Below are 12,694 nucleotides of genomic sequence, written 5' to 3'. Positions count from 1 at the left end.
TTGAAGCAGCAGCACCGTGAAGGAGCCGCAGGCTGGGGCTGGAGCAGCTGGAGGCAGAGACCAGAAGAGGAACATAGACCTGGGAGCAAAGGCGCCAAGGCTTGGGCGCGATGGAGTCAGGCCGGCGCAGCTTGGCCAAGATGCTGGTGTGCCGGCTCTGGATGACCATCAGCAAGGCTCTGTTTGCCGAGTTCCTGGCCACAGCGCTGTACGTGTTCTTTGGCGTGGGCTCGGCTCTGAGATGGCCCCTGGCGCTTCCCTCTGTGCTGCAGATCGCCATCACCTTCAACCTGGCCACGGCCGTGATCGTGCAGGTCACCTGGAAGGCCAGCGGGGCCCACGTCAACCCTGCTGTGACGCTGGCCTTCCTCGTGGGCTCCCAGATCTCCCTGCCCCGGGCTGTGGCCTATGTGGCTGCCCAGCTGGCAGGGGCCACGGCGGGAGCTGCTCTGCTTTACGGGGTCACGCCTGGGGACATCCGAGAAAACTTTGGGGTCAATATGGTAGGTGCAGGGAGGGGGAGGCGCAGGTGTATACAGGTGGTAAGTGGGGAGGGCCAGGCCAGGGCAGAGGGGCTATAGCAGAGCTCGTGCTCCACACCTGCTCTGGGAACGTGGGACTCTGGGGAAAGACCACGGCCTTAGTGCAGACAGAGCAGGAAGGGGACTGTGGTGTGAGGAACAGTGGGGAAAGGGGGGACGGGAAGAAGCCGCAGTAAGGGCCAGGAGTGGGAGGAGGACCAGGCACTTCAGGGTTGGAGCAGCCGGGGAGAGGTGGGGCTGTGGGGGCAGCAGGGGGACCCTGCACCTACTCCACCTCCCCGGTCCACACCCCCTCCCCACCCCCCACCCGCTTCCTCCTGTTCCTTGTCCCCAGCACTCTGCGCCCGTCTCACCTCCCGAGATTTCTCTAATCACCCGTGCTCCACCTACGTCCCGAGTCCCCACCTTCCACTCCTACGCACTGCCCCTCCCAGGCAGCCCACGGGCGAGCATCGTGCAACACAGCTTCTCCAGCCTTCTCTCCTCCACCAGCCCTGGGCCCCCACCTCCCCCTGGACCTGGCCCCGACCACCCTATGGAGTGGGTGGGCTGCTGCTCACTCCCGCAGGGAGTAAGTGTCCGTGTGGGCCCACTTCAGGGCTCACCTGAACCCCAGTGCACCGCTCTCCCCAGCCCGTTAGCTCCTTAAGTCTTGGGGCTGACGGTGGCACCCCTTACGGTGAGGAACGAGGGCCCAGGGCTCACCATCCCCGGGCAGAGTCCGCTGGCTCCAGCGTAATCCCCGCCCCGCCCGCCCTGCAGGTCCGGAGCAGTGCCTCGACCGGCCAGGCGGTGGCGGTAGAGCTCATCTTGACCCTCCAGCTCGTGCTCTGCGTTTTCGCCTCCACCGACAGCCGTCAGGCCACGGGCTCCCCCGCAGCCACGATTGGAGCCTCGGTGGCAGTGGGCCACCTCATCGGGGTAAGGGGCACAGGGGACACCTGCCTGTGTACCCACTGGCCCCTCCCTGGGGAGGTGGCAGGGGCCCTGGGGGCCAGGAAGCGTCCCTCCCCAAACTTCTCATGCCTTGGAACCAAGGCTTATGCCCCATCTCAGGCCCAGGGTAGGGCGACCCAGAGCCCCAGTCTGGGGCTGGGGCTTGAGCGGGGGTGAAGGGGACTGTCCACTCCCAGGCCTGCGTTCAGGCTGCTCACGCCCTGCCCTGCACTCACTCCCCAGTTCTATTTCACCGGCTGCTCCATGAACCCAGCCCGCTCCTTTGGATCCGCCGTCATCGTGGGGAAGTTTGAAGTCCACTGGGTGAGACCCTCTGCCGGCAGCCAGGGGAGGGGCGAGGCCCCAGTGCCCATAGGGACTTTCACCAGCAGGGGGGCCCCAGACACTGGGGGAGACAAGGCTCCGTGCCACGGAGCATCTTCACTCCCAGGGGAGGTTTCCCTAAGCTCGGAAGACCAGGGCCAGCATCCTTTCTTGCCCACCTCAAGAAGTTGGGGGCACCCAGTAGGCTGGTGAGAAGTGGGCCAGGGCCGGCGCGGCAGCCTTGGCCCAGGCCTCAAGTCCTGGCTGCTTCCTTATTCACTTCCTCCAGCTGGACCAGTTTCCAAACTTGGATAGAGAAAAAGACAAACAGAAATAGACACACAAACACAGCAGCAGGGACAGGAGGAGCACTAGCCAGGGTTCTGGGCTGGAACGGGGGAGGTGAGAGGAGGGAGGCAGGGGTGGTGGGGGCCTGACCCGCCCCGGGGAGGCGAGGTCCCTTCACCTGCAGAGACACAGGGTTGGGGTTCCTTGGGCAGCGGCGGGGGGGGGCGGGGGGGGGTGCGGACAATGGACAAGACTTGTGCTTCTCGAATTTGCCACCTTGTAGAAAGCTCCAGGGCTCCCAGGAGACCAACTCAACACTGGAAAGCAGGTGGAATCCCAGAGACGCCCTGGGGTCTTGACGGCTCACGAGCAGGGCATCTGCTTTTGCCTCCTCAGATCTTCTGGGTGGGACCCTTGACGGGAGCCGTGCTGGCTTCGCTGATCTACAACTTCATCTTGTTCCCTGACACCAAGACCCTGACCCAGCGACTGGCCATCCTCACGGGCAGTGCAGAAATGGAGAAAACGGAAGGGGAGGAACCCCAGAAAAAAGAAACCCAGTCCAACTCAGAGGACACTGAGATGGAGAGTGTGTGTCAGGTGGCATAGAGCTTGGCCTCTGCCCTCAAGCTTCTGAAAAGAGCCCTGAAAGTGGACAGCATGCTTTGTATAACTAGATTTCAGGTTTTCCTGGGGAGATGGGGGGCTCGTGAGGTGGGGTGGGAAGGCTTGGCCTCTTGACCTAACAGGGTGGACGGAGGGTCCCCAGCATTACATTTCTAGAAGGAACCTGGGAAGCAAATCTGGTGTTTCCTCCTCTTCCATCACTTTTAATGGGGCTGAACAGAGGGAGGCAGGGGAATTCATCACCATTCTCCCTCTCACCTGTCTGGACCCCAGGCAGGACCCTGGGCTTCCAGGTCCCCATGTCTTGGAGAAAAAGGAATCTGAGCCCAAACAGGATCTCTGCTCAGAGGCTGTGGGGACCTCTAGGAACCTTAACTTCTTACCCCACTGTTGGAAGGAGGATCCAGACTTCCCAGAAGAATCTGGTCCTAGGCCAGCCTCTGAGCTCCAAGGAGGGATGTCTCTGCCCTTGGATATGGATGGGGGATGTGGCTCCCCCTCAGACTGGGGGCTTCCTGAGGCCAGATTGTCCCCTCCCAATAGATCTTCATTCCTTACTCCTCCAAATGAGGAATCAGCAGAGAGCCTCTCCCTTGGGAAGAGCTGGCACAGAGAGAAATCTTTTCTCCAGCTAGTGGAGGGGTAGGATACAGGCATGGGAGGTTCAGCCCAGACAGGCCTTTCTCCCCAGGTGTTCTCCTGCCTTCCACTCCAGTCCTATCCACAGAAGCAATCCTGAGGGGGAAAGGTCCCGTTGCAGCACTGAGTCCGTGACCTAGGCCTGAAGAAGCCATCTCCAGACTCATCTCAGCTCTGCCAGGATCTCCCATAGCTGTTGTATATGCCCCAAGGATGGTGGGAAGTCAGGAATAACCCAGGAAACCAAGATTTGCAATTCAGTGCCTCTGAAGGACTACCGGAGGCTCACCTAGTTTGTTAATATTTACAAGCTGCTATAAATCTACTCTGCCTATGACCTGGGATCCTGTCTGGATCTCAGCTTCCTCAGCTGTAAAATGGGCTGTAAAATCTCCCCCCAAGATTTATGTTAAACAAGAGGTTGGAAAATGTTTTTGGAAGTTAAAATGATAGAATAGAAAAACAAATCCAATAAATGGTGATTATTATTGCTGTTACTGTAATTATTGGGTTTGAATACAACTGCTGTTGATAATGGGAGGAAGGAGAGGGAGATGATTGAGAGGGAGGGAAAAGTGAGTAGGCTTTTCTCATTTCATCTGCTCTACTTTACCCAAGGCCTTGCCTTCTTCTCTCCTGGACCTACTGACCCGGGAGCTTTGTGAGCGTGTGTGGAGGGGGTGAGGGGGGAACAGGAGTCAGGTTGGGGAGGGACCCTGGAATGAAGAGACAAGCCAGGAAAAGTCAATTTTTCTCATCTCTATGGCGCCCATCACTATGGTACCCTGCACTACAGCAGTCAAAAGCACGAAAAACATAGGTCCTTTTCCATGATGTTTCTCAAGGGACTAGAGATAGGGGAGGGGCTGCCAGTCTCCCAAGGACAGGGCAACAGGGCCCATTCTGTGACAGTGCAGTGGCTGAGTCCTAAGAGCTAGTGGCCACAGCAGCCGTGTTCTGTAATATGGTCAGTGCAGAGAACCACTCACATCTCTCCAAGCTGGGCCCCACTCATTCATCTTCACAATCTCTCAGAGCCCAGGGCCTCCTGTGCCCTTTATGAGCAGGGACAGCTGGGCATGCACGTGTGTGTGTGTGTGTGTGTGTGCGCGTGTGCACGCACGCGTGTGTGTGACTTGCTAAAGGTCACCCAGCTCAGTACCACAGCACCCCCAAAGTCTCCCCAGCTCCCAGCTTAGAATTTTCCAAGACAGAGCTCCAGGGGGGCTTATACAAGCAGCAGCCAGAGAAAGGAAGGAAGCAGGAACTAGAAGGTCGAAGAGGGCAGGGGGGTGGAGTTCCTGCAGCAAGCTCTTAAGCTCCTAGACAAATTATCTCCGCATCCCTGAGAGCCAAGCACGCAGTGGGTGCTCAATAAAAGTTTGATGAATGAATTGACTGAGGCTGGGCGGCTGGGGAGGGAGGGGAGGTGGTAATTGATCAAGAGGAGAACTCGGGAGTCACTGCTCCAAATAAGCCAAGAAGACAGCAGCTAAGAAGCCTATGCTGGAAGGCTGGGGGAGCTGGGGAGAGGGTGCACAGGCTCCTGCCCCTACCCTAGAGCAGAGCGTGGAACCTCTGTCCCAGGAACTTCCTGGCCAAGAGGACAAGAGAAAGCTGGGGGCTATTTTCCCAAATAGTTCTATAAAGCTGTGTGCTCTGTCAGAATAGACTAGAGCAAGAGACAAGCTTCATGAGAAGTGAGGAATTAGGTTAGAATCTGAAGAGCATCCAAAGTTAGACACAGGAATGAGTAACCAAAGGTTAGCTTCTCCTTCTCTGGAGCCCTTTAATAGGACAGCCGGCCATCTGCTCGGATGTGGGAAGGGCTGGCCTTTGGGGAGCCAAATTTCAGTGGCTCCAGCCAGGGTCTTGGCTTCACAGGCACAACCGGAGCCTGGATGGGGGGCGGGGGCTTGGGGAGGACAGAGACCCAGCCGGGCAGACCCTCGGTGTGCACTCCCTTCCTGCCTTTTGTCAGGGGAAGTTTTTAATTAATGGTGTGTAATCTGATCTGGCCCTTCTCCCTGTGGAGTGCTGCCTTCAATCAGCGGAGCCATCTGCGACTGCAATTCATAATTCTCCCGAAAGGGAGGGGGGCCTGGGACGGGTGCCTTGGTGATTAATACAATTAGCCTTTTATGTTGATGATTGTCTTAGCAGGAGCAGATGATGCGAGCGCAGAGCCTAGGCTGTCGCATCCCCACTGGCTGGCAGACAGCCCCCTCTCCATTCCCCACCCCCATTGCCTCCCCCGGGTTTAAAGAGGACACAGGTCTAATCTGGGACCACGCTGCACAGTGGGGGGGCTCCACGGAGGGAGCTCCTGGGAGTGAGAGCAGAGGAACAAGACAACTATCCAGAAACGGTCACTTTCCAAAGAAAAACACTTGGACCTAAAGGATTCTGTGCATCAAGATTTTTGTTTTTGTTTCTTAAATAGTAAAGACCATATAAAGATATAATAGGGGTTGAAAGCGTTGAAAGTTTAAACGCGGGCTTAGCTGCAGGGACTCTGGCAAGTTATTTCAGGATCCTGAGCCTTAGTTTCCTCATTTGGAAAACAGGGTCTGTTCCTAAGGGGCTGGAAGAACCCAACAGGGCCTGACACACACAGCTCATTCAGTGGTGGTTTTCAGCATCATCGAGGTAGACTGCCATGCTCTCTGCCGAAAAGTTCAGCTGTTTCTCCTGCAGTTTTTAACATGACCAACTGACCAGGCTATTACTAAAGAAGGGATCACTTCCTTCCCATACACAAGGCTGAGCTTGAATAAAGGAGAGAGAGAGGGAGTGTGTGTGTGTGTGTGTGTGTGTTGGGGGACAATGGGGAGGCAGTGAGGAGGATCCCAGAAGAAAGAGGAGAGCCCACCTCAGAACACAGTGGTGAAGCATTTGGAGGGACTGTGGTTTGGGGGAGATTGAATGAAGCAAAGGAGGCTGGGTGGATATGAAGCGGTGAAAAGAGCAGGGCTTTGAGCACCTGGAATCTCAGATGAAAGTAAACAAAAGGGAAGCAGCTAACAGAGCTGAAGGTTTAAGAGGCAGCATAGATCAAAATCTATGATCTTTAATCTATAATGAGGTCAAGTGATCTGGAACAAGCTAATTGGGGTTTTGATGGGAGACTCGGCTGGGTCAGGAGAGGTGATCAGCTCAGCCCCTCTGGGCTCACAGCGCAGTTCTCCAGGACCTGGAACAGGAAGAGAGCTCCCAGCAAGAGGTGTTAACCGACAGCCAACGTCAGGCCCCTGGAATGTCAGGGGGAGGACGGGGAGGGACAGAGGGAGGGGAGAGGTTAGGGCTAATCAAGAGGAAGCTTCCGGCCAAGAGGTCACCACTTGGGCAGCTGGGGCAGGGGGTCTGCACAGCCAAGCTCTGTAATCACTTCTCAGGGGGGAGCAGCTACACTGAGGAGCAGTCACATATTTAGCAAAAGCTGCAGAGGGGAGGCATGGTTAGTGAAGGGGGGTTATGAGACTGGGGAGCCCAAAGGCACTAATTAATAGGCTGCAGTTAAAGGGCAGAAAAGCAGGGAATGGAAATTTTTCAGAGCTCTGATTAAGTCAGATAAAGAGTCAGTTTCTGCCTGAGCTGGGGGTGGAAGACGCCAGAGACAGAGACCAACAACTCCCCTGCACCCCCGCGGACAGATGGAACAAGGCTCAGGCAGGCCAGGGCCCAGCCCCAGGTCAGAAAAGAAAGCAGGACAGCAGTCCAGGACAGTGACCAGTTACAGAGCGCCAACCCAGAGGTCCTTCCCCAGCCCTGTTGATGCTTCCAGGCCTCTTGAGCTGCCAGGTTCATCCTGAGACCCAGCTTTCAAGCCATCAGCTCCGGGCGCTCTGAAGCCTCCAGCTCCTCCCTCCTCTAAAGTTCCACAGCACTCTGCACCCACCTCCGTCCTGGCACTGATCACATCTCTTCATAGTTTTGGGAACACCTCTCTCTACCCAAGCAAGAAGACTTTCTTAAGCAAAATTATATTTTTAGTCTCATCTCCAGGCAACAGGTTCCTTAACTTGACCATCTGTCCCCTTTTTTTGTCGGTGCCCATAACATGGCCTTCCAGTTTCCAGTAAGGAAAGTGAAAGTGTTAGTCGCTCAGTCATGTCCAACTCTTTACAACCAGGCTCCTCTGTCTATGGGATTCTCCAGGCAAGAATACTGGAGTGGGCTGCCATGTCCTTCTCCAGGGAATGTTCCCAGGGATCAACCCCAAATCTCCTGCATTGCAGGTGGATTCTTCACCGTCTGAGCCACCAAGGAAGCCCCACTTCTGCAAGGAGGAAAGACCTCTGGCATTCTAGATTTGGTGAGTCAACTGGACAAAGAATTGTGCAGATTATCTAACACCTCCATGTAAAGAACCTTGGATGTTTCAGTGCTGTACTGTGATTTCAGAACTCTATCAGGATGTGTTGTTATATCATGGCCAGAGCCTCATTGATCCACAATGCCTTCTTTTCCCCTTCTCCAACTCAGGGGTCACATGTAAGGGTTCTGGGGGTCATGACTGGGGCAGATTTTGATTCTCTTCTACACATTGCTTGTCTGCTTCTTCATATCAGTTGTCCTGGGGCTAAGCCTTGTTTTTCCTACACTGCAACTGCCCTCAGACCTGGGGAAACTCCTCGTTTTAATCTCTCTCTGATCACAGCTAAGTAGAAAGTTCCCTTGCCTCCACGTTGGGGCTAGCCAACATCCTACCTCTCATGAACAGCTAATATTTCCAAGCCAAACAATCTGGATGATAAGATGCACTGCTACTGTACAAGCCACTGAAGAAAAGCACTGTTATATACCACTGATTACGAGAACCTAATTCTCATTAAATTGTATTTTTAAGTGCATTTTACAGTCAAGGAAATGATTTCTCCTTCAAGTCTTGGCTCCTTAACTCAGATTTGGGAATGGAAGGCCCAGGTGGGACCGCATCGCAGGGCTCAAGTCTTCTTCCTTAGATAACACTCATTGCCCTCGTATGCACTCAACTCCTCCATGCATCTGTTGCTATTCCAGCTTTTAAATGCCCAGACTGCCCCTCACAGTGAGCATCTCTTCTCCTTCAGCACCAGGGAGTCCACTGAAGAGAACCCCACTTTTTTCACAGAGGCAAAACAAAACACAAACCCTGTCAAAGCCAGGACTGCCATTTTTGAGGAGATCATCACCTAGCACTCCGACACCAATTATCCAACCACTTCCCACCCTACAGGGCTACCTGCCCCCGAGCCTCCAGACCAGGGCCCTGAGAAGACGCCGAGATTAGTCATTTCCTCTGAAGCGGGCTAAGACGGCGCCATTAAGCTGCCGACTGCAGGCAGTTCCCGTTAAAGCAAAGCAGCTGGAAAGGGCTTAGCCCTTTAATGCTAGCAGCTGCATCTCCACAGTGTGGCTGCTCTGCTGAGGGGCTGGACTCTGTCCAGAAGCATCAAGCATTTAGCCCCAGTCGATGTATATTAACCTAGGAGGAGAGCAGCCAGCTCCCTGGGAAGAGGGGAGGTGGTTCAGTTAAGCACCTCCACCCTCAGGCTTTGCTTTCCAATGAGGAAGAAAAATCCCAGCCCCTTTGTAGGGCTCGCTCTACTAAAATCTGGACAAACGGTATCATCTCACAAGCAGAAAGAGCTTTTCTCACAGGTAGCAAGAACTCCATTTTTAAAACTCACCTAAGGACAGAGCCACTTGTTAGGTTTTTTGTTTTAACATTTGGCTACATTGGGTCTTAGTGGTGACTCGCGGGCTTAGTTGGCCCTGTGGCCTATGGGCTCTTAGTTCCCTGACTGGGAATCAAACCCACGCCCCTCTGCATTGGGAGAATGAAGGCTTAACCACTGGACCACCAGGGAAGTCCCTCCACTTGTTAGTTTTGACAAGACTTTAGGCCACTAACCAGGCACTCGTTCTCCTTTGACCTTATTTTTTTCCCTCTCAAGTCTCAAGTATTCTTTGGATTCCAGGTATGCATTTGTGTGAACACAACGAATGGGCTTCCTCTTTTCCAAGAGCCCCGGGCTCTGGGGGTGATGAGGGAGAAAGCTGAACAGTCCTCAGAAAGCTCTGGCACAGAGCTGGCTGCTGAAGAGAGATCACTCGAAGACTTCTTACTCAAAGCCAGATGGTGAACATGAGACGGGGTGAGAGCTAATGCCACTCAGGGGAAAGCCAATAAGCTAATCCGCTGACACGTCTCTAGAAGCGGGCTGATGGCTTTGGCTCAGAGACTTGCCTGATCTTAGCTCTGAGCTTTGGAGCACACAAGATGCACATGGGTGGCCTGGGAATAGACTCCCACCAGGACAACCTTAAGCTCATCCTCCACCAGCCCATCCTCTCTTTCCACACAAGACAGCACCAGACCACCAAGCCCAGGTCCTCTAACCTACCCAACAACCAACCCAACATTAAGGAATATTCTCCAGTCCCAATGCTTTTCTCAGTGGTCTGGGTCTTCCTGCTCTTTCTGGGTCATCTGTAGAGAGCGTACAGGCATGTCCACATACAGCCAGCCCTGAGTCGAATTATTTACATACTTAAAAATATATTATAGGCACCATGATGCTGAGGAAGTCTGAAGTAGCAAACACCACAGCTAACCTCCAGAGCAGGAGCTGTAATCTCCAGGTTCTAATCCCAGCTAAACTACAATTTATGAGAATTTGAGTCAAATTACTTCACTGAGTTTGTCATCAATTGGGATCACATCACCTATTCCACCACCACACATGGGTGTGGTGGGGTCAAATATGTTAAATGGAAGCACCCTGTATATTGTAAGTCACCACATTACATTTCCTAGAGGCTTTGTGGAGAATCAGTTCTTAATTCCATCTTCATTGATGACCAGAGAAGATATTAACTGGCAAGTGCTTTATTAGAAGTCTAAACATCCATTTACATGTGTCTAAGCCCAACACACATATGGTGTCCAACTGTGTGAGATGAAAGTGTAATGCTGTATAAAAACAGTGAGACTAAATGAAGCCTGGCAAGAGTTAGAGAGAGAGAAGGTATACAAAAGGGAAGATTCCTGCTTCCAACTCTGTGTCCCTGAAAAGTGGCCTCCTTTCCCATCCCACACGACTGCAGAGGACAAGGCTCCCACACACTGCAAGGTTATTCCTGGTGACGTCAAGCTGTCTTCAGCCTGACTTCGTGAACAGAAACCATCAACAAATATAGACTCCCAAAATAAGAATCTCACAAATCACCCAAGTTAAGGACCTCTTGGTCTGGGGCCTTTCACTTATTTACAAAATATACCAGCTACAGGGAGATTTTATTTTTTTTTAATTACTAAATTCTTAGGTGAAGTGGCCACTCTCCAAACCCTGTTTATACTAACAGCACAATGACTAACATGCCCTGACTCTGCAGGCTTAAAAGCTTTTCGCACCAGTGGCTGAAGCTTGAGTCACGACCGAGATTATCATTAAAGCACACGGACCAAGAACCTACTGTGTGAGCTGTGCCAACTTGAACTCTGCCTGCCACCCTTGCTTCTCAGGTATGGACACCAGAGCAGCTCTTTCCCCACTCCTGCCGAGAATCTAAGAAAAGGTGACACATGATCAAGCAGACTGCTCAGTATTCCAGGCACAGCCTTGGGTTGCCCCAACACTTCCCAATAGGAAACCACATACTGGATGTACATGCACATGTACATGTATAGGTGTGTCTGTCTACCTATCCAAAGGCTGAGGTGGGCAGAGAGGCCCTACTATAACCAAACGAAAACAGCAAGCCTGGGATCTCTGCTCTCAGCGCTCCTCGTCACTCTGTACCACTTGGTAACTGAAGCACGAATTTAGGAACTCAAGATCCCTTTCAATGCCACAGGGTCAGTTCATAGCCAAAAATTACTTTTTTCCCACAGTTAACTCAACTGGGCACCCTACAGTCTTCTGATGGAAACTCAAGATGCCATCTTGCCCTCTATTTCTGCAAGCAAAGAACTCACCTTCTTAAGGAAGAAAAAATAATCATTAAATATCCAGTAATAAACACCAACTGTTGCTCCTAAATCAAACCATGTAATGCTTGCCCAGTTAAATAAACATCAAACTCAGGAGCCTTACACAGATGGATGGAGATGAATGGATTTAAAGATGTAAATATTCTGGCTATTAGCAAGTGGGCTAATAAAGCCAAACTGCATGAAAACAGAGTAAGAGGCAACGTCAGAAAGGGTTAGGAGCAGGAGGTGGGGGTGACACCTTTTCCCAAGCCCCTGCCATAGATCTCACATCAAGGGAGTACAATTTAATTAAGAAAGCCCTCAAAAGTCAAGCTGTTCCACATGAAGCACTGTTAAAGAAGTTGAAGGTTGGTGCATATTTCCCTCTGCTAATATCAGAATTATTTTCATGGCTAAGGTCTCTTGGCCTAGCCCAGAAACCAAGCAACTGGATGCCAACATTTGACACACAGGACCATTTCCTTTTTCATTAATGGGCCATCAGTTCCTGCATAGGGTCTTCTTTTGCCTTCACTCACATTATACAATCCATTTGCTTCCTCCACATTAGTGACTTAAAATGTACCTGGGGAGATACTACAGAACAGCAAATATGGAGACAGGCCAACACTAAGCTTGCGGAGAAATAAGGAAGGAGACAGCATCTAGGACAAAGTTTTAAAAAAAATCCTAAAAGGCACACGTGTGTGTGTGTGTGTGTGTGTGTGTGTGTGTGTAAAGGGGGAAAGGGGATAAAAGGCACACGTGTGTGTGTGTGTGTGTGTGTGTGTGTGTAAAGGGGGAAAGGGGAGAGGGGACCCATCCTCTGTCAGTTTGCTGAGGCAGATGGGCCCTGCTGCGACAGCTACCACCTCCTGGGAAAAAAGCCAGTAGGTTGCCTCCTCTCTCCACGGTTACATATTAAGCCTGCAACTGTTTACGTTCAATCTCAGATACATTCTGTTCACCAGCTTCAGAGTTCCAAGGGCAGGTGCCCTCCGTTAATCATCCCAGCTCACTCCAGAGGCACTTCCAGCAGTGATGGGTGTTCCAGGCAGTCAGCCAGACAGTCATTTGGGTTTTTCTTTCTTTTCCCTGCACCTTTCTGGTCCTTAAAGACATGTTTAGAAAGTTTGGTTTTTGTTTAAAGTAGTTTCTTCAAATAAGGGGTTAAGAGTCAGGACAAACCCAGGACTTCAGTTTGGACAATGAAAGAGACTAAAACAGAAACAAACTCCTGGTGGTGGTGAAGCTGGGGGGGGGGGGGGGGGGGGGGCGGCGGAGAAATGAATGATAGACTTAGGACACTTCCGGGAAAATATATTTTCTTTAAAAAGGCATTGAAGGTTATCTTCCAGACAAGAAAATCAATCTCACA

The 12,694-nt window shown here is 52.2% G+C and overlaps 1 protein-coding gene across 1 annotated transcript; it reads left to right on the top strand.

Moving 5' to 3' along the window:
* AQP6 (aquaporin 6) lies at positions 1–3,824 on the top strand. Its single transcript, XM_065932117.1, has 4 exons — positions 1–503; positions 1,305–1,463; positions 1,722–1,802; positions 2,487–3,824. The coding sequence occupies exons 1-4, from the start codon at positions 111–113 to the stop codon at positions 2,697–2,699; spliced, it is 846 nt and encodes a 281-aa protein (XP_065788189.1). The 5' UTR covers positions 1–110; the 3' UTR covers positions 2,700–3,824.
* Positions 3,825–12,694: the final 8,870 nt, after the last annotated feature.

The sequence above is a fragment of the Muntiacus reevesi genome, chromosome 4, assembly GCF_963930625.1.
Source record: "Muntiacus reevesi chromosome 4, mMunRee1.1, whole genome shotgun sequence".
Classification (NCBI taxonomy): Eukaryota; Metazoa; Chordata; class Mammalia; order Artiodactyla; family Cervidae; genus Muntiacus; species Muntiacus reevesi.
The sequence above is the reverse complement of the archived record's forward strand: the minus strand, read 5'-3'. Positions and strand labels throughout refer to the sequence as shown.

What these genes read in the sequence shown, in the direction of transcription:
- AQP6 (XM_065932117.1), top strand. Translation starts at nt 111, where the DNA reads ATGGAGTCAGGCCGGCGCAGCTTGGCCAAGATGCTGGTGTGCCGGCTC. An exon ending in AAAACTTTGGGGTCAATATG is followed by an intron (nt 504 to 1,304) that starts GTAGGTGCAGGG and finishes CCCGCCCTGCAG; the next exon opens with GTCCGGAGCAGTGCCTCGAC. An exon ending in CAGTGGGCCACCTCATCGGG is followed by an intron (nt 1,464 to 1,721) that starts GTAAGGGGCACA and finishes CTCACTCCCCAG; the next exon opens with TTCTATTTCACCGGCTGCTC.